This window comes from Pteropus medius, unplaced genomic scaffold (genome assembly GCF_902729225.1).
Source record: "Pteropus medius unplaced genomic scaffold, Ma_sr-lr_union100, whole genome shotgun sequence".
In the NCBI taxonomy this organism is placed as follows: domain Eukaryota; kingdom Metazoa; phylum Chordata; class Mammalia; order Chiroptera; family Pteropodidae; genus Pteropus; species Pteropus medius.
In genome coordinates, this window is record NW_024354502.1 from 21,875,302 (window position 1) to 21,902,143 (window position 26,842).

Below are 26,842 nucleotides of genomic sequence, written 5' to 3' on the forward strand. Positions count from 1 at the left end.
TCATTATGACATTAAAGTCACAGGTTAATTCTAAGCCTTTCCAGGGATATTAACAAAGCCTTTAATTCTAAAGAGATATGTAATTCAATCTTTCTCTTAAAGTCACAATAACTAAATGAAATCAAGATATGATTTATGAGGTGTAAGAAGCCAGTTTATGATTTTCTAACTGTTGGTTTACTCAAATGTCTTTGGCACAATTTCTACAGACTTATTAATAAAAGGGTAAAGAAGTCAATTACTACAACTGAAAATTTTCAAACTACGCAATAGCTATAATTACACTAAAATGATATGAGGTTTTTGGGCAGATTACAACCACTATTTTAAAGTCAGCTTTTAAAGATATTAACAATGATGATAAAAGTGACAACAATAACAAGTGACATCATTAACAATGATGATAAAAGTGACAACAATTAACATTCATTGAGTCTTGTGCTACATACTTAGCTAAGAGCTTCATATACATTGTTTAATTCTCACAGCAACCCTAGGAGGTTGCTATCAGTATTACCCTTATATTATAGATAGGGAACTGAAGTTCAGAGATGTTAAATAACTTGCCCAATGTCACATAGCTGTAAGTAGCAGAGCTGGGATTAGAATTCAGGACTGACTGACTCCAAATCTTGAGCTCTTACTGAACTCTATCCCATGTCTACCTCTTAATTGGACCTGAAGTAACATCTGTAACATTTATAAAACTTTAAAATGCAGAAAGTGTTCCATACCATATCATATCATGGATATTTCTGTCCTACATAGAAGTGTATTACCTGTTTTTACAGTATGATAAATTCGAATCAACTTTAATTTTTATATTTTAGTACAGTTGATGCTTGAAAAATTGTAAAGAAGTTGCAAGAGAGTAGAAGCAATTGTTTTCAAATTGGTTTGTTAGTTCATAGAACATATTAATGAGTATTAAGATACTGGACTGACTGTGGAGTGAGGAAGTATGGGGGTTAAATGTCCTCAGAATGGTTCAACTCCTTCACAGCTGACCAGATGGCACAGTCATTTTTTCAAAAAACAAACAAAAACCCCTAAACAAACAAGAAGAAAAATTACTTTTAGAGTCTGCCTTAGACTGCATAGTCAAGATATGAGGCAATTTCAAATCTGGACTCCATTACCTTAAACAAAACAAATACTAATTTTTAAATATTTATAAATACAACTAACATGATTATGTTAACAATAACTACGTACATTTTTATTTAAATGAGAATTGCCAGTAATACAGCTGCTGCATATAAATGTGCTGGTAGAAGGTCTCATTTCTGTTAGAGGTTGCTCTAGGTGAGAAGGGCATGGAAAGGCTCATTGCCACATTATTTTAATATTTTGAAAAGAAACTTGTTAACTCACAGATTTATTATCTACTTGGACTAGAAAATCATTTATAGGTTATTGATATTAATAGTCATAAAAATTTATTAATAATTTATACTTTAAATGATCTGCCATTTTTCTTTTAATTATGGCGAGTAAAACAAAGCACTATATACACACTTGCAGGTATAGCTGGTGTAATTTTAGATCACTAAATTATGCGACTGGGGATTATACTTTATCACTTTTAAAATTATAAGCAATTGTCATCATTTTTATATCACTTCAGGTTTCTAAAATAGATGGTATAGGTATAAATACAGAATCCATTTATCATCTACTCTAGGTAGCATCTTGCAATACATTTAGGTTTTTTAATATATATGCGTATAAATGGCATATATAACACGCATGTGTGTGTGTGTGTGTGTGTGTGTGCGCGCGCGCGTGCGCGCATATTTATCAGACATGTGCTGAGAAAGCAAATTGACATGAGGGACAACGAGTTTCACAGCATTTCTTTTACTAACTCAGTTTTATAATATATGAAAGGATATCCCTAAGGAACACAAGGGGAAAACACTGTTAGCACTCTTTGAGTATTTGGGCATGTTCTTTGCTTCATGGTGACATCGGTAGAATCAAGTTAATGCTGACAAGTCCCTGAGAGCAGTAATTATTCATTAAAATACATTTAACTGATCTGTGCTCATAGATGTAAAGATATGAAAGTATCACTTTTGGGGAGAAATCCTGTATTAAGTTTCTCAGAAAACCATGTCTTGGCTCATGGAGTAGAAAATATTTTTATTATTTTAAATTGTAGGATTTCTGGTGCCAGCTGAAACTGGAATAACCTCACTGCAGCCTAAGTCTCATGGTATTTACAATTAAAATTTTGAAAAAATGAGGGCTCTGAAAAGTGAACAAAACAATGCATGCAGGTTGGGGAAGGGAGTCAAATTTGTAGATATGACTCATACGATTGTGAGTTTCCCATTTTGTTTTGTTTTGTTTTTATCTTTTCTCTGATAACCAACTTGAAAGTGAGTCCTGTGTTGTATTGCACAGCGGTGGCAAGAACAGCCAGAAGGCCATAAGAAATCATGCCCCGGTGTTCTCACGAGCATAGGAGAGACCAGTTGTTTTTAATTTTTCATTTTTTTCTACTGGTTTTTCCCCAAGGGTGGGCTCTGTGTGTGTGTGTGTGTGTGGAACAGGTAGTGCAGTGGCTGTGCGATGGTGTCAATGACACAAGCATTTAAGACTTTAGCAGATGTTATAATTATGTTTCATGAGGTAAAGGTAAACACATTTGAAAAGAAATGGAAACTACAAAAAAGAACCAAAAGAAATTTTAGATCTGAAAAGTTCAATAGAAATTATCCAATATAAAGAACGGAGAGGAAAAAAAGGAAAAGGAGTCCCTGAAATCTATGGGATAATATAAAATAGTTGAATGTTGGAGTCGCAAAAGGAGAGAAAGGTTGGTGCAGAAAAATATTTAAAAAAAAAATAGACAAAAAGTACCTAAATTTAATTAAAAAATATATATTTACAGAGTCGAGAATATCGCAGAACCTCAAACAGGAACAATTCAAAGAAATCAAGCCCAGGCACATCATAATCAAGTTATAGAAAATCAAAGATAAAGAAAAAAAATTTTGAAAGCAGCTAGAGAAAAACAACACATTATATATATATGGAAACAACAATAGGAGAATTAACATGGATTTCTCTTCAGAAATCACAGAGGACAGAAGACAGTGGAACGATATCTTTGAAGCGCTGAGAGACATGTAAACTCGAAATTATAATCCAGCAAAAATATCCTTCAGGAATAGGGAGAGAGGGAAGGAAGGAGGAAGAGAGGGAAGGAGGGAGAGAGGGAAGGAAGGAGAGAGGANAGAGAGAGAGAGAGAGAAAGAGAGAGCGAGCGAGCGCGAGTGTGCAAGAGCGAAATAACTGGTTGCCAGCAAGCCTGCTCTAAAAGAAATGCTAAAGGATGTACTTAATGCTAAAGGAAAATGTACCAGAGGAAAACTTAGGACTTGAGGAATGAAGGAAGAGCTCTGGATATGGTAAATATAAAATATACCTCGGAAACAAAATATACTAGTTTCCCCCTCTTTAGTTCTTTAAAATATGTAAGATTCTTGAAACAAGTATCAAAATCTTATCTGATAAGAGTTTTCAAAATATGCAGACGTAGTATATATGACAATTATAACGGAAGTGAGGAAGGGTAAAGAAATCTATATGATTGTAAAGCTTTCACATTTTCCTTGAAGTGATAAAATGTTACTGCTAAATAGTCTGTGAAAGATTAGGCATGTATATTAGAAACTCCAGAGCAACCACTAAAATATATTACAAAGAAATAAAGCCAAAATACAAATAAATAGAATATTAAAAATTATTCTTAATTGCAGCTAGAGGTCAATCTACAAATAATTTTAAAAACTAATTTGAAAAGTAGTCCTATTTCATTCCTCAGTATCCAAGCAGTTTTCCTTAAACCATAGCATACAGGTGATACTTTTCTAAACTGCTTCTCTGACACAGTCCCCCATGTCATGAAGATCCATATTCTGCAAAACTTTCATCATTAATCATAATAAGCATAACTGTTAAATGAAGAGAGGTGCCTGAATGCAGAAACTGAGTCTTTTTACTGTTCCTTAGCATCCTGATATGGGTTCCTTAGCAACCCATGTCTAATAAACAGCCAGGGTTCAAATGGAATGAATGAATGGCTATTCCCAAAGATCGTCTGATTGTAGAATGAAAGCACAACAGGAATAAGTTCATTCTAAAATAATGCCAAGTTGATTGTACAAGACAGGAGGGTAAGTATGATTTTAAAATCTATGTTGATTAATATAAAGTAGTTATCCTGGGATATTATACCATATTCTAACAATGCTCAAAGGATGTTTAGTATTTGCTTTCAGGGTCTTCATTGCAGTCACCTGAATATGTCAAATGAATATGTCAAATCTTCCTAACAATGTTAAAAATATTTCCATCTTCTAGATTCTCTCAGAGCCATGCTTTAACAATGAATAAAGTCAATGATCAATGATTCTTAGGACCCTAATGAATTAGAAAATCAAAATTTCCCAGATGACTTGGGCCTTGGAGATCTCCTGCTTATAAACTGTTTTTGTAATATTCTTACTGATTCTCTTACTAATGAGTTAAATAGAATTTTTGATGTTTTCTTTTATATTTATATAAAAATTATGATTTTTTGAAAATCATCCTCTAAACATAGCCCTTTTAAAGAGTAAAACAAAATCATTTGTATGCTTTTTGCTCCATATGATTGCCATACAAAGGAATATGAGCACATGTGTAATAATGGTTTATGACTTGCACAGAAAACAATAAACAGCCACATTGTGCTAGATTTTATTTTACAATCAAATTTTTTTGTCCTCTCAAAAAAAGAAAATCCATTATCACCATAACAACTTCAGGTGTGTCTGATATATTGAAATGGGACAATCACTGAGATGCCATGTATGCTAAAACTGCTATTGGTTGGCTGCCTCTTGAGTTACCTTATGGGAAAGGATTAATTTTAACACCAAAAGAAAGTACAGTCAGTCCTCACTTAATGTCACTGATAGGTTCTGCAACTTCAAGTGAAACAACATATAACAAAACCAATTTTACCATAGATAATTGATATAAACAAGAGTTAAGGTCCTACAGTATCTCATGAACATTGTAAAGTACAATGTTGAATGAATGACGTTATTTGAGGACCTGAGGACCTGAGGCATGAACACTGCAGAAAGATATATGTTACTCATTCATTTTTAACTGATGATGATTTTAGCTTTTCCTGGACCTTTCTGTTCAGTTAGCTTCATGATGATACCCTTTTTTGTCCAATTAAGACACTGTAATGACTCCTTCCCTTTAGAATCCAGAAATGGAACTGGCCACTTCCACCATACCGCTCCGCCTCCTCATGAGGCTAACATTATAGTCATTCATCTTTTTCTATTTTTTTCTTATCCACATTTCAGGGTTTCAAAAGAATCCTAGACTTGGAATAGTGCTTTCCTCAGTATGGAAAAGTGTGCTACATGAAGTGTTTCTCAATTGGTAATGGACTTGAATAATTGATTCAAATGAACCAATTTAAAACATAAAAACATAAATTGAAAAATAACTTTATTAATATTTAATAAAATTTATGTATTTAAAACACTGAATAAACTAGTGTTCTACTAGAATATCAAAAGAAAATTTGCATCTTTGAAACAAGTCAAAATAAATTTTAATCTGATAGGGTAGTGTAGCTTAAGTAGATGACTCAGCTACCTTCTCTTAGTCTTTCAGGTCAAATCTCTAATTCTACATTAACTCAGGGAAAAGGTCTCTATGCCTTGTTTGACCCTGTTTCCATTAGCCGTTGTTACTTATCAACCAGTATGTCATAAATTTGAATCCCTGATCACTTTCCTAGTTTCAAGAGGCAACAAGTTTCAGAAATTCAATATAATTATTATAATACAGAATGCTGTCTGGCTATGAGAAATGTAGGATGGGGCAACAGGAGCCAGCTGGCCAACACTGCTAATAAACATGTTTGTTTTGGACGTATAACAATTTTAAACCATCTTACTTTACTAATAAACCTCAAATATTTACTATTAAGCTGTTATACCATGAAGATTAGATCAACAGAATACCGAAACCATTAGCTTAATTGTCTAAGGTTCTCTTTTTCACCTGAACAGTTGCATTAACATGAAAAGCATACTCGTAGGCCATTAATATGAAAAAAAGCTTTGTTTCCCAATCACTCGAAATTGTTAAGCATTTCTATAGCCCAGAAAGAGCCTCTGTTTCATTTAGCTCCTGAAAAAAAAAAAATATTCAAAGGCATAGTAAGGACACGAAGGCTAAACCTGGATACGTTTCAAACATTTACTTAAACATGATTCAGCTGTGGGACATGAACTTTACATATTTACGTATTCTGTAGAGAAAAGAAGTCTTGCCTGGTTTGTCATCTTTTGCTGTTTGATCAATCTTGAAACTGGGAATAAAACTTAATATGTAATAGTAGTTAGCAGCACTCCAGTAAAGTTGAAGGCTCTTACCTGTACACTTGTAATCAGAGGCCACTCCTTTAAGCACAGCATCAAAAATGGTCACTTCCACTCGTTGCTTTCTGTGGTGACAACTCAGAAGCAAAGAAGGCTGGGAGACAATCAAGTACAAAAAAGGTTCTAGCTGCAAATCACCAGTTCCTCTTCGTCCAGGCTGCCGAACGATAGTAATACCAAGCGCTTGTCTAGCAGATGACCTTGTAGATGCGTGAAGACTTTCAAGAGAAATGGCCCCTATTTTTTTCCCTGAAGGAAAAGATATGCTGCTGTTCAAGAGATCTTCTGCTGTTACCGTGGAAATACATGCCTCACTGGGCTTAGCAACATCTGAATCAACTTCTGAGAGATTTAATGTACACTTGCCTGTTTTATCGTTATCCTTTTGTTCTTGAGATTTCAATTTGGGTAAGGTTGTACAAGAGTAGGTCATTAGTGAGATTCTACTTGCAGTAATAAATATGTCAAAGGGAATAAAATTTAGATTTTTTACAATTGATGACTGGCGTGAGGGACGGGCAATGCGATGCTGACTAGTACCACTGTGTTGTTCTATTTGTACTATTCTGATTTTAACACTGTCACTGCCAATTCCACTATCCTGAGCACCACTGTACCGCGATGAGGTTTCAGCCATGCTTCCATCAAATGTATCCATTTTTTTCTGTTCTTGCTTAGAGATCTGTGAGGAAAAACAATAAAATAGTTTCAACTAGTTACATTCCAAGTGTTATTACATAATGTTATATAAACATATTGTTAAAAAATGGATCTAGTATATCTTATAACAGAATAATCATAAAAACAAAACAGAGCCCATTCAAAAAGGTTATTCATATTAAAATGCCAAGGAAACATTTGAGAAAAAGCATGGAATGTGCATTTCTAACATTAAAATATACTTTTGAGCATCAGACTTTCTTTTTTGGATTAATAAAAGTAGTATACATAAAAAAATGCCTCTTTAAAGAATTTGTATTCTTTACAGTGATTTTCCAAGTAGTATAAGAAACTTTCCAAATCATGACTACTATTGGTTGAAATTATACTTTAGGTAGGAATAGTTTATTTTGTTTACCTTTTTCATTATAAAACTGATTTATAGGTTTTTGGATAGTAAGAGAGAGGAAAGTCAGTAGTCCTGGATTATGAAGGACAAAAAAAGAGTAAACTAAGATAAATGTATGCTATTCAACTGCAGTTTATTTTCCCATACATAGGACCTGAAATGGGTAAATGTAAGTAATCAAAGCAGAATGTAAGTAATCAAAGCCCTCGAAGGTAGAATCTTCCTTTGTCCACTAAAGGCTAGTCATTCTCAAACTTTTCCAGCAACAACACTCTTTGTGGAGAACAAATAACTTGGTGATAGCAGCAGTTATGATCACCTTGGCGGCATACCTCTAAGACCTCCAGTTTCTTTCTTTGGTTTCACTTTCTGAGGTCTCCCAACTATCAGTTGTGGTGTGTTATTTGCGATCTAAATGTTTTACTTGTTTTGTTTTGTTTTTTTTCATTCAAGTAACACAGATTCATTAAAGAAACCATGAAAAATCCAAGAAAAAAGCCCAAATCCTCCTGACTTCCATCTTATCACCAAAATAACCGATGGTAATATTTTAGTGCATTTCCTGTCGGTCTTTTTTACCTACCTATGCAAAGGTTCCTCCTACCCCACCCCATTTTGGTTATAATCAGACCACAGAAACAAATTTGTAACCCAATGTTTTTTACATGCCAATATGCTCTTCATAATTGCTATTTTGAAAAGCTGCATAATATTTCATTTTGTGTTAGGAACAAGTTATTCAACTATTCCCATATGATTGGACCTTAAAGTTTTCAATTTTTAACACCAATCATCTATTACAAACATCTAATAACATTTACTTAGGACAGGCTCCTAGAAGTGGAATAGGTAAATGGTATAAAAAAGTTTAAGGTTATAGAATATTGCCAACACCTTGCTAAAAAGGCTATGCTAATTAATATTATCATCAGCAATGAAAAAATGTTCCCCAAAGTACTGAGTATTGCTTATTATATTTTCAGGCTCTTCATTTGATTGGTAAATACAGTATCATTTTTCTATATGCTACAGATTATTATTACAAGTAACCTGTGAAAATGTTAAGGGACTGTGAAATAATTATGGACAATGATATAAGTCATTAAGATTTTTCAAATAATATTTCTTGCTTAATGATTTTAAAGTTGTTGAGAGACATACATGTTGCTATTTGAAAAACCCAGCATAAGCTATTTGAAACAAAAACAACTTCTCCATATTCTTTGAAGACACCATGTTTTTTAAAACCATTCCATCTATATCATGCTGTTTCCAGGCCTGGAGTGTCCCTTCTGAGCTTGCTATAGCTGGCAAACGTTTAGCTATCGCATCAAGACTCAGAACAAATGTCACTTGTCTGAAAATTGTTCTCTCACTCTTTTCCTTCTTGGTGATCCTAGTACTTTACTCATACTTCTATTTTAGGCTGTATTATTTTCTTCCAAAGTGTTTTGTGTTGGCAGTATCAGATTGTGTTAAAACAGTCCATAGGCTTTGGAGTCACACAGACATAGGGTGAAGCTCAACACTTTCTAATTATATGAGTTTGGAAAAATTACAAACCTCTCTAAGGCTACTTAGCCTCATCTGTAAAACGAGGATAATAAATCTCATCTCAAAGGGTTAGTATGAGGATTCAATGAGTTAATGTACACAAAGAGGTCAGCACACAGTAAATACTCAGTAATGGGCAGTTGTTATGTTTCTGTCTCTTTTCCCAGGTAAATGACTGCTAAAGGGGCTGGGTCATATTATTTTGCTTCTGGGTATCTCTAAAGTGTAAGTACAGTGTCTGGCACACTGCAGAGAGGATTCATAATGTTTGATGCTATGTTAGTTTCTGATACGACATTAAATGAAAAAAATTGTCCTTCAGACTAGAAATAAATGATTGTTAATATGTACATATATGTGGACATAGACTTCCCATACACTGCACTTTTTAAGGTCTTTCCAGATATATTCACAGGCATTCTTCTGACCTGCATCATCATCTTGAGCGCTGATCACACTTCAAGCAATCATCTCAGCCTCTGGGTCCTCATCCTCACACTGAGGACACTAATACCCAACCTTCAGAGTTGCTTCAGCACTAAATGAGTTAATGTATTGGACACACATAGTAGATACTCAATAAAAAGTTGAAAAAAGGAGTCGACTTCCTTGTGAAGACTTCCTCAACCCATCTGGCTGGTTCTAGTCTTTCCAGCTTCTGTGCTTTTACAACAAACAACATTATTATAGCACTTTTCACAGTGTTTTGTCTCAGAGATTGTGAGCAATCGAAAATAAAAAATAAAATACCACCGAGTATATTTATTATTTGCCAAACATTGTCAGCACATTACATACATTCTCTTTACCAAGTGAAAGAGGGTACTGCTATCCTCATTTTATAACTTAGGAAACTGAGGTAGGAGATTAATTAGTAGGTCCAAAGTTGAATTGCTAGTAGGCTATGGTAAGAGGGAACATCATTAGTATTCCTAGGACACACCACACTGCTTGTCACACAGCAGAGCTTAACTGTGTGCTGCTTGGATACATGAACATATTTAATTTTAAAATTCAGTAAAGTGAAAATAATTAGGGCAATTATCAAAATGACAGCTTCATTCATTCATTCACTCATTTTATTATGGTGACATTGGTTAGTGAAATCCAGTTTCAGTGGTACAATTCAACAGTTAAGTCGCACACACACACACACACACACACACACACACACACACACACACATATAATTGCATTGTGTGCTCACTGCCATGTTAGATTTCTGTCACCACATATTTGACCCTTTTTACCCCATCTATCTCCCCTTCCCTCCCTACCCTCCTCTGGTAACCATTAGTCTATTGTCCATGTCCATGAGTCTCTGCTTGTTTGTCCTCTTTGTTTATTGATTTTAGGTTTATACTCCACATATAAGCGATATCATGTGATTTTCAACTTTTTCTGTCTCGCATATTTCGCTTAGCATGATTATCTCGAGGTCCATCCATGTTGTTGCAAATGGCAGTATTTCATCTCTTCTTATGGCTGAGTAATATTCCATTGTATATATGTACCACTGCTTCTTTAATCATCTATTGGACACTTCGGTTGCTTCCATGTCCTGGCCACTGTGAATAATGCTGCTATGAATACTGGTGTGCAATATCTTTTCAAATATGTGTTTTCAAGTCTTTGGGGTAGATACCCAGTAGAGGGATTGTTGGATCACATGGTAGATCAATTCTTAGTTTTTTGAGGAACCTCCATACTATTTTCCATAGTGGCTGTACCAATTTGCAGTCCCACCAATTTAAGTTGTCAAAAATAGCAATTGGCTGTACCAGTTTGCAGTCCCCCCAATTTAAGTTGTCGAAAATAGCAATATCTGCTTGCTGTTAGTGTATGAGGGTTCCTATTTCTCCACATCCTCTCCAACATTTGTTATTACTTCTCCTGTTGAGTATAGCCATTCTAACAGGTGTGAGATGGTATCACATTGTGGTTTTGATTTGCATTTCCTTAATAGCTAGCAATGTTGAGCATTTTTTCATATGTTTGTTGGCTAAAAATGACAGCTTAATTTTAAAACTTTTAGTTACCCCTATTATAAAAATTTAAAATATACCTCCAAACTATTACCAACTAGGAATTCTCAAATAACATGTGAAAAATAATAAAATCAAGTACATAAGAAGTCTATGAATTACTGCCCACATTTTGAGGCATTACAAACCAAATATCTGTATATAGAATAACTAAAAAATTCCTCTAGGTTGAGTTCTATGGCCAACTCAAAACAGGAACCAACTATGTTTATTCTTTCAATCTGAAAAGGTAACCATAATTAACTACATGAGATTATACTCTGTATTTTTTATGCACATATTATATTTTATTATTATTCACAGATTTTATTTGAAATCTAGTCTCTCCTTCTTTAAAGTGGATTAAGAGTTTCCCATTAGCGGTAACATGGCAAAACAAACCACCTGTAGGTAAAGATAAAAATTTAGTGCCCAGCCCAATTATGCGCTGAAATTGCCACATTAGACTTTAGTGAATGTCAAGTGGCCCAATCTTGACATATATATAACCAGCAGGGGCAGGGTGCCAGCTATCAGCTCGGGTCACACGGGTTATGGAACAGAAGTCAGATGGTAACTAATTCTAGGCACTACTGAGCAGAATGGAATTTGAACCAATGACCCAGAGATTAAAGACTCAGACTCTTGTAGAAAAAAAAAAAAAGGAACAAATTTCCCAGTACTAGAAAACTAAATTCTTAAAACTGGGTTAAAAGGCAAGATTTCCTTCATTTTTCTAAGCTTCCACATTATTTGTAGAACTGAAATAAATAAGCTGGTGATTTCTGAGACATTTAAAAATCCATCGGTTTGTCACCAGTCTATTGAAGAGTATCTGGTCTGCTACTGAGAAAAGGTTTACAATTAATTTTGTGCTAAGCTCTAAACTTGGGCTCTAAACTTGGGCACCAATTTACTATTCCTTTGTGGAAAAAGAAAAGTTCACCATGTAATAACTCTGAAAATAGCTTTTGCTTTATTATTGTCCAAGGGGACTAATAATTTAAGTTGTCAAAAATAGCAATATCTGCTTGCTGTTAGTGAATGCAGCAGACACATGCATCTCTGGGCAGTGCTGTTACATCAGCTCTCTCTTCTTTACCTAAGTCATTTAAAATGAACAATAAAAGTTTTCTTTAATTAGCTACTGGTGTGCATTAACATGATCATGATTAAACCATAAAAACCAACTGTACATTACTCTGGTCTCCTCTTCCATATGTTTTGAATTATTCTGTTTGAAAATGTACTTTGCGTCCCTTTTAAAAGTTCGACCTTCTGCTTTCAGAGAATTAAATGCATATTACTGTAGCGAAGAAGATAATGTTTCAGACCTCCAGGCATATATTAAACACACTGGCAGCACTTGAGACAAAATGCTTTACTTATTAGATACTTCCTATTCTAAACAGTGTCATCAAAGGCTAAAAACAAAATCCATATAAAAGCTGCACAATGCTTCCACACAGAACCTGTGCCAGAATCCCTGTACTTTCCAACTAATGAGGAAAGGATGTGTACTCTTAACATATGAATGTAAGATTTTCCAAGCATTCACTTTAGGAAACTGGACTATTGATTCCATATGGGTTATATTAAATGAAACTGTATTGGTAAAATAACCTTTAAGATATCTGGCATGATAACCATAATTAAACAATATTCAAAAGACTAAAACAAAAGGGAATTTGGTTCCACAATGGCTAATTAAAATAAAATGAAAAAACACAGCATGCCATCTATCAAGATAAATTGTTATTGTTTAAGAACTATTTAAATATTGTTAAAATATACTCTTAGATAAAATCTGAAAGAGCTGGAAAAATATCTGTGGCTTAACAATGGATAGTTTGGTGAAAAAAAAGTATAGGACTCTGAAATTTTATGCGGAGATAACAGCTTTAAAGCCTTGAGCACAACCAGATGGTACTTAAATCAGAGAAATTCTATAGTTTCACTGTCAGTGGGTTTCAATATAAGAAGGTTTTCTATAGCTAGGAAAACATGTCAAGTTGATAGTATACTTCTTAGATGATTTCAGCGCATTTTCCCATCCTTTCACATCTATATATGGTAGGAATAATAGCTACCTTGGAAAAGGTGCTGAAAGCTGTACTCATAGCTAGGAAACTGTAGCTAGTTCTTCCTTTTAATGTATTGGGACAGATAAGTTTGTTAGCTCACCCTGGAGTCTGAGGAGAGCCATAGTATCTCAGGAGTAGTGGCTAAAAACACACTTGAATATGTTGACAGTACCAAAGAACGTGTTAAAATAATTTCAAATGACATTAATTAGATGTTTTTTAGTAGCAATGTGGAGAAAGATAAGCTTGATTGATCGAAACTTCTTGTTTGGCCATATCTACATTTTTATGAGCACGCTCAAAAGTCAGCCTCATTAATAAAAATGCTGCAAATAAACAGACATTTAAAATCGAAAGGAAAATATGCAAAACCAACCTCTTGAGAATTAACAAGGATTAAAACAAATATAATTTTTGTTTTGATGACTGACAAGAAAGGATATTTCAGCACCTATCCCAATGTATTAATTCACATTATTTAAAAAAATTTCTTCTTTTACATAAACATATCTACCTATTTTTCTACCTTCTTATAATGATGGTTATATAAGAGATACACTGAAGTAATATTTCTAACATGCAACAGTTATACTTTAACGTTGATCAAAATATCTTTTACCAATCATGAGATCATTTTAAACATCTTATAAATTATGAAAAAGTCAAGTGTGAAACCACAAGATCAAAGTTACAATCACATCTGTATCTCACTGTGACATTTATTCTAATTTTACTGCCCTTCGCTAAAATGTAGTAGTGTTTTCAAAGAAGTAAACATCTTGTCTATCTTACCAAATCAAATACAATAAAAAAATTGGTTACAGTATTTTAATGGTTTCACATACTGAAATTACAAAGGAAAAACTTTACAAACTTGAAAAAGTTATGTGCCTCATTGTTTAAACATTTGCAAACATACTCTTCTAGCTGTATCTCTCAGAAGTCTGGCTTTTAGGATGGGGTGGGGTGGTGACACTGGGGGAGGTTGTGGTATGTCTTTAACCCAGAGATAGTCTATACTGGTAGCTTTAGATAAATAGAAAATTGTTTTAACAATCAGAAATACTTGATTTCAACTTATCAATTAATTAAATCAAGTAACCAATAAAAGTAAATTTTTAAATTACTGAAAATTCTCAAATTTTCAGTGGTGTTAGCGTTACACTTCAAAAATTTTTATCACTTTATACATTTTCTACCATTGCAACTCAGTGATATACTAGGTAAAATTTATCTAAGCACATTAAATTACATTTAAAAATTATAAATAAATTGACTTCGACATGAAATGCCTCCCTCCTTCAGTGTCATTAATCCCTATTTTTCTTTTAAAAACAAACTTGAACAAGCACTGTATGCACTAGCACTACAGATAGAGTCCTAGTAAACAAGAGCTTTTTATATTTTATTTCTCTGAGCCAAATGTTATACAAGATCCCACATAATATAATTGTTCCCAGTTGGAAGGCAAAAAAGTTTTCACAATACTGCAGTAATTATGCAAAAGAGCAGAACTAATGACACCCACCACTGCTTAACAGATAGAATGGTAAGGAGTACTATAGTTTCAAGTTTTCTCTTTCATGAAGTTTCTTTTCCAGCTCTTTGAAGTAACTGTATGAGGCCACTACTGCCTGCTAAGTATCAGCTCAAATATTCACATTTCAAGACCAGTACTAACTGCAATAAAAGAAGCATGGAGACAGTTTAGGCAAGGCCGTGTTTCGCTGTAGTCCGCGTTTGGTCTATTGTTCTAATTTGTCATAAATTATAAAAAAGAGACCAGTTCTAGTGCTAAACTGATTATAATAGCTAGATCATTATCAGTATTTGTTTCGATATGATAAACCAAACAACAAAAAATGTATACACACCAACCAACCCACTCAAGTAAGTTCAAATTCTGCTTATTGAAACTTTATCTGCAGTGCTGACCTTTAGATTTTTGTCTGTCCGTCCTTTCATACAAATATAATTTCACGGCATATATTTATTTTCAGGGGCTTCTAAATTCATGGGAAAAAAAGTAGTTCCAGGCGAAACTGTGCATACAAGGTCTTAACATACAAACAGTTTTCATTCTCACTCCCTGTCTTTTTCTATGTCTCTCACATCTGAAACTGGAATAGGTTGGTCATTTTTGTTCAAGGAGGTGAGATCTAATTGACTTATACTAACTTATGAGTTTAAGTTTGACTTGTTTGCTTTTGGTAATAAACTGTTTTTTAAAAATAAAACTTCACACATTCTGGGAACCTGAATCTTAATCAAAACACATGTCGCCACATGAGAAACAACAATCTGCTTTGAAATGGCCATGTTAATTCTTAAAAAGTGGCTACCGTGTGTACAAGGTGACCGCTCTTCACACTGATGAGATCGAAGGCCCGTTCCACTGATGCCGATGTGGAAACCATTGTGTTCCGTGGTGGCGTCAAGATTTTCAATAGGATTAAATCAGCTGCAAGTCCTCATTATATCTGGGTTTACAATTGTGTCTGAGTTGAAGTCTGTTTCTCATAGAATTTTACTCAGAGACGGACTTAGATTGGCTCCTTAGGGCTCGTCTGATTTTACTAGAAACAACTGTATCACATCAGCCACTCTCATAAACTTGCCGTAAGATTGAATCAGCCCTGACCCTGAAGAGATGAAAGTTTACCGAGCCTGTGCATTCTCCGAGTCACAAAAAAGTTTGGATTTAGTTTCTGCAGCAATTCAGAAGTAGAATACACTGATTAACTATTCCAGCAGGCCTCTGCCTTGCAACCACGAACCTGATTTTCTGATAAGAAAACTACAGTTGAACTTGGAGCAATTTCTATCAATAAAAATACATATAAATCCTCATTTGATTATTTTATCTCTTAAATTACATATATGCTTTTAAAGAAACTATGTAGGATTTATGAAAATGAAGCAAAAGTATGATTTTAAAAGTAATTTTCCCCTATTATTCAGTACAGTTGAAAAATAATGAAAATAGTTTATCTAAAATTCACTTTTTCCAGTAGCTGGTTTTCATTGCCAAACAGAATCCAGTTATTTAACAAAAAATATTGAGCCAATTTTCAGTATTATATATTCTATTTACTAAATCTAAACAAACCTGATTCAGTTAACTGTAGATTCTCTTCAAAGTAAACCTGAACCTCAGTATTATGTTTCTAAGATTTTTCTGAAATTCATCAAGAAATTATAGAATAGAGTCATTTACAAACTTTTATTGGCCACCCTTTAACTTCATGATGGCAGATCAAATCCCAACTGAATTAAAGCTATGTATTGATTCTCTGTGTGTCATGTTATCAATACCTTAATGATGCAATGGACTTGAAATGTAAAATGGTCAAGATGTTAGAGAGAAACATTTGTTTATGCCCTGTAGCCAATTCTTCTTTTCCATTAGAACTTTGTTCTTCTCTGCTACTTCACAAAAATCATCACTACGCTAAAATGAAAATCCACAAAGACTGCTTTGATCATATTAACCTCTCACTTCAATCTTTAGAAATTTTTAGTATTTTCTAAATCTGAGAAATATTCCTAACAATAGCTCTGGTTGGTTAGCTCTATAACATCAGTAAATTCTCATACGCTGATATGTCCCAAGCAATTCTTGCTGTTCTAAGAAAGTAACAATCTGTATATTAATGAAAGCAATCCAACCTGTACCTTAAGGATATTCTTGATCATGTGAGACAGCCTGAATAAAAGTTTTGTTTTTAAAAAAATGTAGATTACCTCTTCCCAAATATCAAGCATCATCTCTACAAACATTAAAGTAGTAGGAAACTCCTGAGAAGACTTTCTCAAGAAGCTATGAATTAAAAAATAAATTTTAATTATAACTGGTATATGCTTACTAGATGATCTTATTAGAATGTCTCTTGTTAATGTGAAATTTTAGAAAATCACATTCACAATACTACCAAATTAAAACAATTAAAGAGTTCTTAGCCTTTAAAACTTACTTCTCATTAAACTCGTTAAAGAATAAAATTTCTATTTTTTAATCATATGATTTTTAAGGTAACATTATTCAATCATGTATAGTTTATGTGTGGACTTTAGCTATAATGATTTTATTGGGATAAAATATTTCTTGAGCTTCTTGAAGAAAGAGCCAATGTTAAAATTACTGAGCAAAACGTGGGATAAAATTTTATTTCACATCATTCAAATTCTTATTGAACATCTACAGGCATACCTCAGAATATGGTTTGGTTCCAGACCACCACAATAAAGCAAATATCAAACAAAGTGAGTCTCACGATTTTTTTGGTTATCTCGTGTATGTAAAAGTTATGTTTAAACTATAGTCTATTATGCGATCAACAGCATTAGGTATAAAAAAATGTACATACCTTACTTAAAAATATTTTATTGCTAAGAATTTTATTGCTAAAAAATACTAACCATCACCTGAGCCTTCAGAAAGTCATAATCTTTTTGATTGTGGAGGTTCTTGCCTCGATGTTGATGACTGCTGATTGATCAGGGTGGTGATTGCTAAAGGTTGAGCTGACAATTTTTACTCGTTATCCTTTAACGTCATGATGGCAGATCAAATCCAAACTGGACTAAAGCTACATGATTCTCTGTGTGTCCTAAATTAGCAATACCTGAATAATGCAATGGACTTGAAATGCAAAATGGTCAAGATGTTAGAAAATAACAAATTTCTTAAAATAAGACAACAATGAAGTTTGCCACATTGTCTCTTCATTTCACAAACAATTTCTCTATAGCATGTGATAATGTTTGATAGCATTTTACCCACAGTACTTCTTTCAACATTGAGGTCAATGCTCTCAAACCCTGCTGCAGCTTTATCAACTAAATTAATATAATATTCAAAAGCCTTTGTTGTTCTTTCAACAATTTTCACAGCATCTTCACCAGGAATAGATTCCATCTCAAGAAACTACTTTCTTTGCTTATCGATAAGAAGCAATGCCTCATCCATGAAACTGATAATGAGATCGCAGCAATTCAGTCACATCTTCAGCCTCCACTTAAATTCTAGTTCTCTTGCTGTTTCCACTACATCTGCAGTTACTTCCTCCACTGAAATCTTGAACCTCTCAAAGTCATTCATGAGAGTTGGAATTAACTCTTTCCAAACTCCTGTTAATGTTGACATTCTGACCTCTTCCCATGAATCACAATTCTTAATGGCATTGAGAATGTGAATCCTTTCCAGAAGGACTTCGATTTACTTTGCTCAGATCCATGAGAGGAATCACTATCAAAATGTATTTCTTCAATAGTAAGACTTGAAAGTCAAAATTATTCCTTGATCCATGGGCTGCAGAATGGATGTGGTGTGAACAGGCATGAAAACAACATTAATCTCATTGTGCATCTTCATCAGACTCAGGTGACCAGGTACATTGTTAATAAATAGTAATATTTTAAAAGGAATCTTTCTTCCTGAGCAGGAGGTCTCAACAGTGGGTGTAAAATATTCAGTAAACCATGTTGTAAATAGATGAGCTGTCACCCAGGTTTTGTTGTTCCATATATAGAGCCATAAGCAGAGTAGATTAGCATAATTATTAAGGGCCTTAGGAGCTTTGGAATGATACATGAGCTTCCACTTAACATCACCAGCTGCATTAGCCTGTAACAGGTGAGTCAATCTGTCTTTGAAGCCAGGCTTCGACTTCTCTCTATGAAAGTCCTAGATGGCATCTTCTTCCAACAGAAGGCTGTTTCACCTACACTGAAAATCTGTTGTTTAGTGTAGCCACCTTCATTAATTATCTTAGCTAGATCTTCTGGATAACTTGCTGCAGCTCCTTTAGCATTTGCTGCTTCACCTTGCACTTTTATGTTATGGAGATGGCTTCTTTCCTTAAATCTCATGAACCAACCTCTGCTAGCTTCAAACTCTGCTTCTGTAGCTTCTTCATCTTTCTCAGTCTTCATAAAATTTAAAAAGACAGCCTTGCTCTGGATTCAGCTTTGACTTAAGGGAATGTTGTGGCTGGTTTGATCTTCTATCTAGACCACTAAAACTTTCTCCATATCAGCAATGAGGCTATTTCTCTTTCTTATCATTTGTGTGTTCACTGAAGTAGTACTTTTAATTTCCTTCAAGAACTTTAACTTTGCATTCACAACTTGGCTGTCTGGTACAAGAGGCCTAGCTTTCTGCCTGTCTTGGCTTTCAACATGCCTTCCTCACTAAGCTTAATCATTTCTAGCTTTTGATTTAAAGTGAAAAATGTGCAACTCTTCCTTTCACTTGAACACTTATAGGCCATTGCGGGGTTATTAATTTGCCTAATTTCAATACTGTTGTGTCTTAGAGAAGAGGGAGGCCAAAAGCGAGGAAGAAAGATAGGGGGAAAGGTGGTTGATGGAAAAGTCAGAACACACACATTTATCAAGTTTACCTAAACAATTACAATAGTGACATCAAACATCACTGACCATAATATAATAATGAAAAAGTTTGAAATATTGTGAGAATTACCAAAATGTGACACAGAGACACAAAGTGAACAAATGCTGTTGGAAAAACAGTGCCAAGAGACGTGCTCAATGCAAGGTTGTGGCAATCTTCAATTCATAAAAAATGCAATATCTGCCAAGTGCAACAAAACACGGTATGCCTGTACTGTGTTCTAGACATTGGTTAGGGGTATAGCAGAAATAAAGTCCTTGCCTTCATAGAGTTCACATTATAGTGGGGGTGTCAGACAATAGAATTTTAGATATATATCACTCAAGCACACACGCACACAGAGTATTTGATGAGGGATGTTGAGTATTATGAAAGCAAGACAAGTTAAAAGCAATGAGTTTTTTAGCCTGAGCAACTACAAAAATGGAGAAAGTGATTTCCCAGACTACGTGAGCAGCTTCCCCACCTGTCTACGTGTTATGCTAATGCTTTAACATTCTGCCTTTCCTAACTTTGCCTGTTTTCTCAAGAATCATAAATGATCACAATGATCTTCACATAGGGAGATGATGACAGTCACCACCACACCAAATTTTAAAGTCTTCTCTAGTACAATTATGATGTCTTCTTAGTTCTTCCAAAAAGCCAAACCCCCAATCAGCTAAGAATGATTCAAGGGAGGGCTATAATTAGAGATGCTTTTCTGGGGTTGGGCCTAGACCTCATTCTAGACAAACACGTGGCAAACAGAGAAATGGAGCCAAGACACAGAGTCATACCACATCCCCAGAAAATCGAATTGATGACACATAGACTATTTCCTGGGAGAATTTTGGCTTCAAAAGGCTCAAATATTAGATATGTCCTCTTGGCCCCACCGAGTACTGCTGTTCATTTTTTCATTTCATTAATGACTCTTGCTGTTTCCTTTGTATTTTCTATCTTCACTGGCCATTCCCACTCTACGTTGGTTAGTTACAAGAGTTCCATAATTTCCTTTCACTGCTCTTTCTCTTTCCTAACTTATGCCATACAGCACCGCCTGATAACTCTTCTCAAAACACTTTCAATAATTACTTACAAATGTTTGTCTCATTAGGATGTAAGGTCCATGAATATTTTATTTTTCTACTTTATCACCAATACCTAGAACAGTACTCAATAAATATTTAAAGAATGAAGAAAGGAACAAATGAATTGAATAATTTAAGGTGCTCACTTGGGTCTGTGAGTGGAGGAATGGATATAAGGATCAGGTAAACTTGAAGCCTGCCTTCTAAGTTAGAGACACTTATTTACTAAAGAAGCTGTAGGATAAAGCTTCGTTCAGAATACACCTGAATGAAGACCAGAATTTGGACTTGTTGAAATGACAGTAAGGCCACTGAGGCTGAGAGAAACACAAATGAGAAAGGGACAAAAGACAATAAAAGAGCATGGGTAGTGTATGGAAAAGGAAATGTCCCCTTTGGCTCAAACAAAAGTATTAATGGCTGATAAAGCTGGAAAGGAAGGATAAAGCAAGATTCTAGGTGGCAGGTTATGAAACCTGAATTCTTAGTTTTATGTCAATCTTCCTCAAAGCAGAGCCTCTTGACTACCTGAATCAGAATCATCTAGGGCGCTTATTAAAACGGAGATTCTCAGGCTGCATGCCAAGAATATTTTATGTGAAGGTGAGACCTGGCAATCTGCACTTATAACAAACTCCCGGTAACGTTCATGCACACTCATGTTTGAGATATACTGCTATAGACTATGGAAAACTATAAGAACTTTATTGTTGAGTTTAGATGTTGAACTTATTGTTGTTTCAAGGGGAGAGATCTGAGGATGTCTCTCGCTCCACCATGTTTCCCAGAATCTTCTGACTTGATCTAAAGTCTCCTCAAAGAGGAAATGAATCCACTTCAGTAATGATTTGTGGAGCCCTAGGAGTTCATGAAGTTGCTGCTGGGGCCCTCGATCTTTATTTAATTCTTTCCAGGTGCTTAATCATAAAGGGTGAACTTTATTAGCAAATAAATGACAAAGCGGTGCTTGAGAAAAATTAATATGACCAAAATATGCAGTAGGAGTAGGGGACTGGAGAGCAGAGAGACTGCAGGTAACATCACCAGTCAGAAAGTAAATGGCCAGATGACGATGATGGGAATGTGAAATAGAGCAATATATGTATTGAGCTTCAGGAGCTGAATGAGAGAAATATTATTTGATCACTCCAGCTCGGAAACTGGTCATGGCAAAGCACTGCCCACTGAATAATGTAACCAATGTTCTGGGACCTCCTTTCTAACTCACCCCTCACTACCATATATATATGAAGTGAATAAATATATGGGGATGATGGTGAGGCTGGTGATTAAGGTGGCAAAAATGACAACCTAACTAGGCGATTCCCTGATTTCCCTAAAGCAATGATACAATGCACAGATAACATTAATTCAATGTTTAGAATGTGTCAGGCACTTTTCTTTGTATACTTAGTATATGTTAGGCGCTTTTCTATATCAACTCATTTAGTTCTCAGAAAAACTCTATAAAGTAGGTACTTTTATTATCCTCATTTTAAGATAAAGTGAGGCCCAGAGAAGTTAAATAACTTGCTCAAAATTACAGAACTAGTAAATGATGAACTTGGGCTTTGGACATTGGTAATATACTAGAATTCGTTTTAAAATCATAATCTACAGAGTCTCCATCTCAGAACTTTCTTTCATAGCCTTTACTACAATTTGAAAATTTTAATTTGTTCAATGCTCCGCTGAGCACATAATAGATGCTCCATAAATATATGCTTTGTAAATAAATGAATGAGTGGAACAATAAGAAAAAAGGAGCAGGAGAAAGGAGAAAGGAGTAAAGCTATAGATACTACTATGACTATCTAAGGGCCTAGGGAGGTTTCTTATTACTGCAGATTTCAGACAGATGGCCTGCCAGAGAAAGCCTTCTTCAGTATATGAATGTATTTTGAAACGCTGAAAGGAAAAATCCTTTTGCAAGGTGCTGGGACCAGGTGTCTCTATTTTAGCAAATCACGGTATTCAAGGACAGGAAGCACAGCTAGGAGATAGAGAACTGCACCAGAGAACCGAAGACCTGGCTGAGTTCCACAGTTTCCACTAAGTCACACCTGTGAGCAGCTATGTGGGAAAAACTGTCTTTGTTCACAGCTTTCCTTTGGTCGACATGAAGTTAAAATAGAGTAATCTAGGCCAAATTCAAACTCTCATTTCAATGCATCAGAATCATGGCTTAATAGAGCTTGCAGAGGTTCTAGAGCTCATTGTTTCCAGAGATTTTTCAAACTAATTTTTAAATATACCCTTTTCTATATACCCTTATAGAAAAGGGTATACACTATACCCTTTTCTTAAAGAAAATCTTATGGGGTGATGAGGTTAGTGGGATGCATAATATGTAAAACAGATAAAAGCAAAGTTGCTGCAGGATGGTTGTGTCATGAATATGTACACATGTGATTAGAGGGCCACAAAGATCAAATCTGCCACCTCTTGTCGACCACCTCTTGATATACTTTTTAAATATACGCTTTGAGATAGGAATTCACATATCGTATAATTAATCTATTTAAAGTATGCCAATCAATGTTTTTAGTATATTTATAGAGTTGTTCAACCATCACCACAATCAATTTTAGAACATTTTTATCAGTCCAAAAAGAAACCCTATACCTATTAGCAGTCACTTTCCTTTTTCTCCACCAGCCCTTCACAACCACTAATCTATTTTCTGTCTCTAGATTTACCTATTCTAGACATTTCATATAAATGGAATCATATAATATGTTGTCTTTGTGACTGGCTTTTTTCACTTTGCACAATGCTTGCAAGGTTCGTCCATGTTGTAGCATGCATCAGTACTGCATTCCTTTTTATGGCTGAGTAAGTGTATAAATACACTTACATTTTATTCATTCATTAGTTGATGGATACTTGGGTTGCCTCTATTTTTTAGCTATTTTTGAATAATTCTGCTAAAATGTTCAGGTACAAATATCTGTGTGGACATATATTTTAATTTCTCTTGGTTATACATCTATAAGTAAAATTGTTAGTGTATATAACTCTATGTTTAATCTTTTGAGGAAGTGCCAGATTGTTTTCCAAAAGAGCATTGATATTTTACATTCCCACCAAATGTAGGAAGGTTCCAATTTCTCCACAGCTTCACCAACACTTTTCTTTATGATCATGGCCATCCTAAGTGGGTGTAAAGTGGTATCTTATGGTGGTGCTGATTTGCATTTCCCTGATGGCTATAATATCGACAGTTTCCTCAAGTACTTCTCAGCCATTTGTATATCTTCTTTGGAGAAACGTCTATTCGGACCCTTCACACATTTTTGAACTGGGTTATCTGTCTTTTTATTATTGACATGTAAGTGCTCTTTATACAGTCTAGATACAAATCCCTTACCAGATATGTGATTTGATAATATCCACCCATTTTAAGGGTATTTTTTTTTTTTACTTCCTTAATTTTGATGAAGTCCTATTAATTGGGTTGCTTAAGCTTGTTGTGTCATATCTAAGAAATCATTGCCTAATCTACAGTCACAAAAGTTTATTTCCATGTTTTCTTCTATGAGTTCCATAGTTTTAGCTTACCTTCAGGTCTTGACCCATTTGGTGTTAATTTTTGCATATGGTGTGTGACAGTATTTTCTTCTAATCCTTTTTATTTCTATAAAGTTGGTATTAATGTCCTCTTTTATTTCAGATTTTAATAACTTGAATCTTCTTTTTCTTGATCAGTCTAAGGGTTTGCCAATTTTGCTGATCTTTATTCTTAAAACTTTCCTGTTCAGATGATAAATTATAGGGTCATTCTATCAACAGCCCTCGTCTGAAAATGAATTTCCTGTAGGTTCTATCCAGCTTTCTCCCAGTCCCTTCTGACTGAGTGTTCCTTGCAGTCTTGGCCTCTGGTCTAAAGTGAATTAAAAATGTGAAATAAGGGCAATATAAATATCAGATCAAATAGACACACTTGCAGTCAGATTGGAGGGAATGCTTGCTAACTAAGAAAAAAATTAGAAGAGTTAATCTTCATTTCTCTCTCTCACTCTGCTTTTTTATTCTTTTATAAACAAGTATAAATTGTGATTGAGGTTGTAGAGAAATATTCCCAAGAACTGTTGTGGATAAAGTAGCCTGTGTTCATGGGTTACTGACTTTCCCATGGGGCAGTGCCCTGTATTCTACTCTTCAATGAAGAGGGCATGCCCGAATTCAACGCAACCCTTTTGAAGGGGAAGGAAAAATCCTTCCCTTAAAAGAAAGGTTCCAGGTCTGAGGGCTAAAGAAAACACAAGGATCACACTACTTCCTTTTGCTACCCACTTTCCATACCCTAATCAGTGTATTCAAATCTATCAGATGCCAATAGACTCATTTCCCATTCTACCTGTCTATTCCCCACTCTGCCCTAGACCCATACTCTCCAAGCAGAAGGAAGTAATTCTGTGATTCTGTCTACTCTGCACCTCTGCTCCTAACATAGCTGAAAGCATACAAGCAAACAAACAAATTACTGAAATGTATTTCATTCACAAGAGGAGTCAGGGAATTGTACATTCAATACTTCTAGAAGTATCCTACACTACTTAAGAAGAATTAAACCCATTTTAATGTCCTTCATTTGAATCTTAAAATCTTTTGTTTATACTTTTTTAATTTAGAAATCTGATCTGTTGTGTTGGCCTAATTATTGTATGTTACTCACAAAACTCCATTTTATTTTAACCAAATATGCTTTTTTCCCTGCTCCGTTAGTCTTTAAAATTTATTTAAAAGAGATTATTTTAGTAACTAAAGTTTTCAGACACTTTACAAAACTTGTTTGTTAACAAGAAGTTGCCTGATATCAAAGTTAAATCACAATGAAAAATATGAAAATATTTTGTTCAAGGTTTTCACTGGAACAAAAATGCTCATTAAAATTCAGGGGAAAGTATTACTGCTGTTTTTGGCAATGAAACACAATGATGAAACAGCTTCCTTAACAATGTAAAGACAGCAGGACAGTGACTAAAAGCAATGGCAGATATTTTATTTTGATACTTAATGCAGTTCACAGAATACTAGTTGACTTTATTCTTAGGAACACATTTTAAAATGGCAGTGATGGATTTTCAGTCCCAGTTACACCTACCAGGAAAATGATGCAACCATTATTCACCTCTTCCAACTATGGTTTTTACTGGCATCTTCTATGAGCTACACTTTGGCACTCTTCTAAACATCATCAGGCCACAAGCTCGGTCTAAATCAAATATTTTTACAAACTAAACAATCTAGTGTTAAAAACTACCCAAGTTACAAAGACCTAATGCTGTTTCCGTTCCAAGGACTGTGCTATTTTATAGGGGAAAAAGTGCTTACTATACTAAAAGGGAAACGGTGCTTTAAACCAAAAGAACTGGGCTAGCCAGAGCATTAGAAAAATACTGTTGGGATCAAACCTGCACTGGCCACCAAATGACAGACACAACTTACTAGTGACATTTTTAAATCTCTATATCTCATGAGCCCATAATAGACTGTCTAGGTAAGTCCGTTCATTTAGTATTGGGTCAGTTAAGTTAGATTCATACAGGAAAAAAATTCTGTTTCATAGACATAGCCTATACCTCTTATTTTGGCTAACGCTCTTGCAAATGTGAGCCACAATTCACATTATTATTGCAAAAGAATAATTCCAAGTCCAAGTGCATGTCCTACTAATAGTAGGTAAGTAGCATTATCTCTGAATGTCTGCATGTGCAGAGTATCTGATTTTCAAAAAGCTGAGGGAATGCATACAGACAATGCTGACAAGCTAACCTAACAAACCAGTCAACCCTTCATTTTTATATGTTAAATACAGAGATACTAAAGCTGATGCTTTGCAGTTGCTGCAAGTTTCAACTCAAAATTAGTTAACATAGTGACTGGCACATAATAGGTACACCGAAAAATACTTGTTGAATGAATGAATGCAGAATATCTGGTTTCCTTGTAGATCTGGGAGAGCCATATTATGTCGAGTGCTATATAAGTAATATTTAGGAAGCCACAAGAAATTTCATTATACATTTTCCTTTCCTTTTAAAAACAAAGGCCATTAGTCTTTACTTGAGGAGTTTTGTAACTGGACTAACTGTTCAGTCCACTGATATCTCTCACTTCTATCACCTCTATCGGTAGTTTTATCACATAGGA

At 34.7% G+C, this 26,842-nt stretch overlaps 1 protein-coding gene across 12 annotated transcripts in view; it reads right to left on the reverse strand.

Moving 5' to 3' along the window:
- VPS13B (vacuolar protein sorting 13 homolog B) overlaps positions 1–26,842 on the reverse strand; it is a 685,469-nt gene that overhangs the window by 202,455 nt on the left and 456,172 nt on the right. For 11 of the 12 annotated variants that reach the window (XM_039853834.1, XM_039853836.1, XM_039853835.1 and 8 more), the window contains one exon: positions 6,462–7,149. In XM_039853834.1, the coding sequence (XP_039709768.1) occupies positions 6,462–7,149 (688 nt within the window). The remainder of the gene's footprint in view (positions 1–6,461; positions 7,150–26,842) is intronic. The other variant, XM_039853842.1, reaches the window with a different exon arrangement.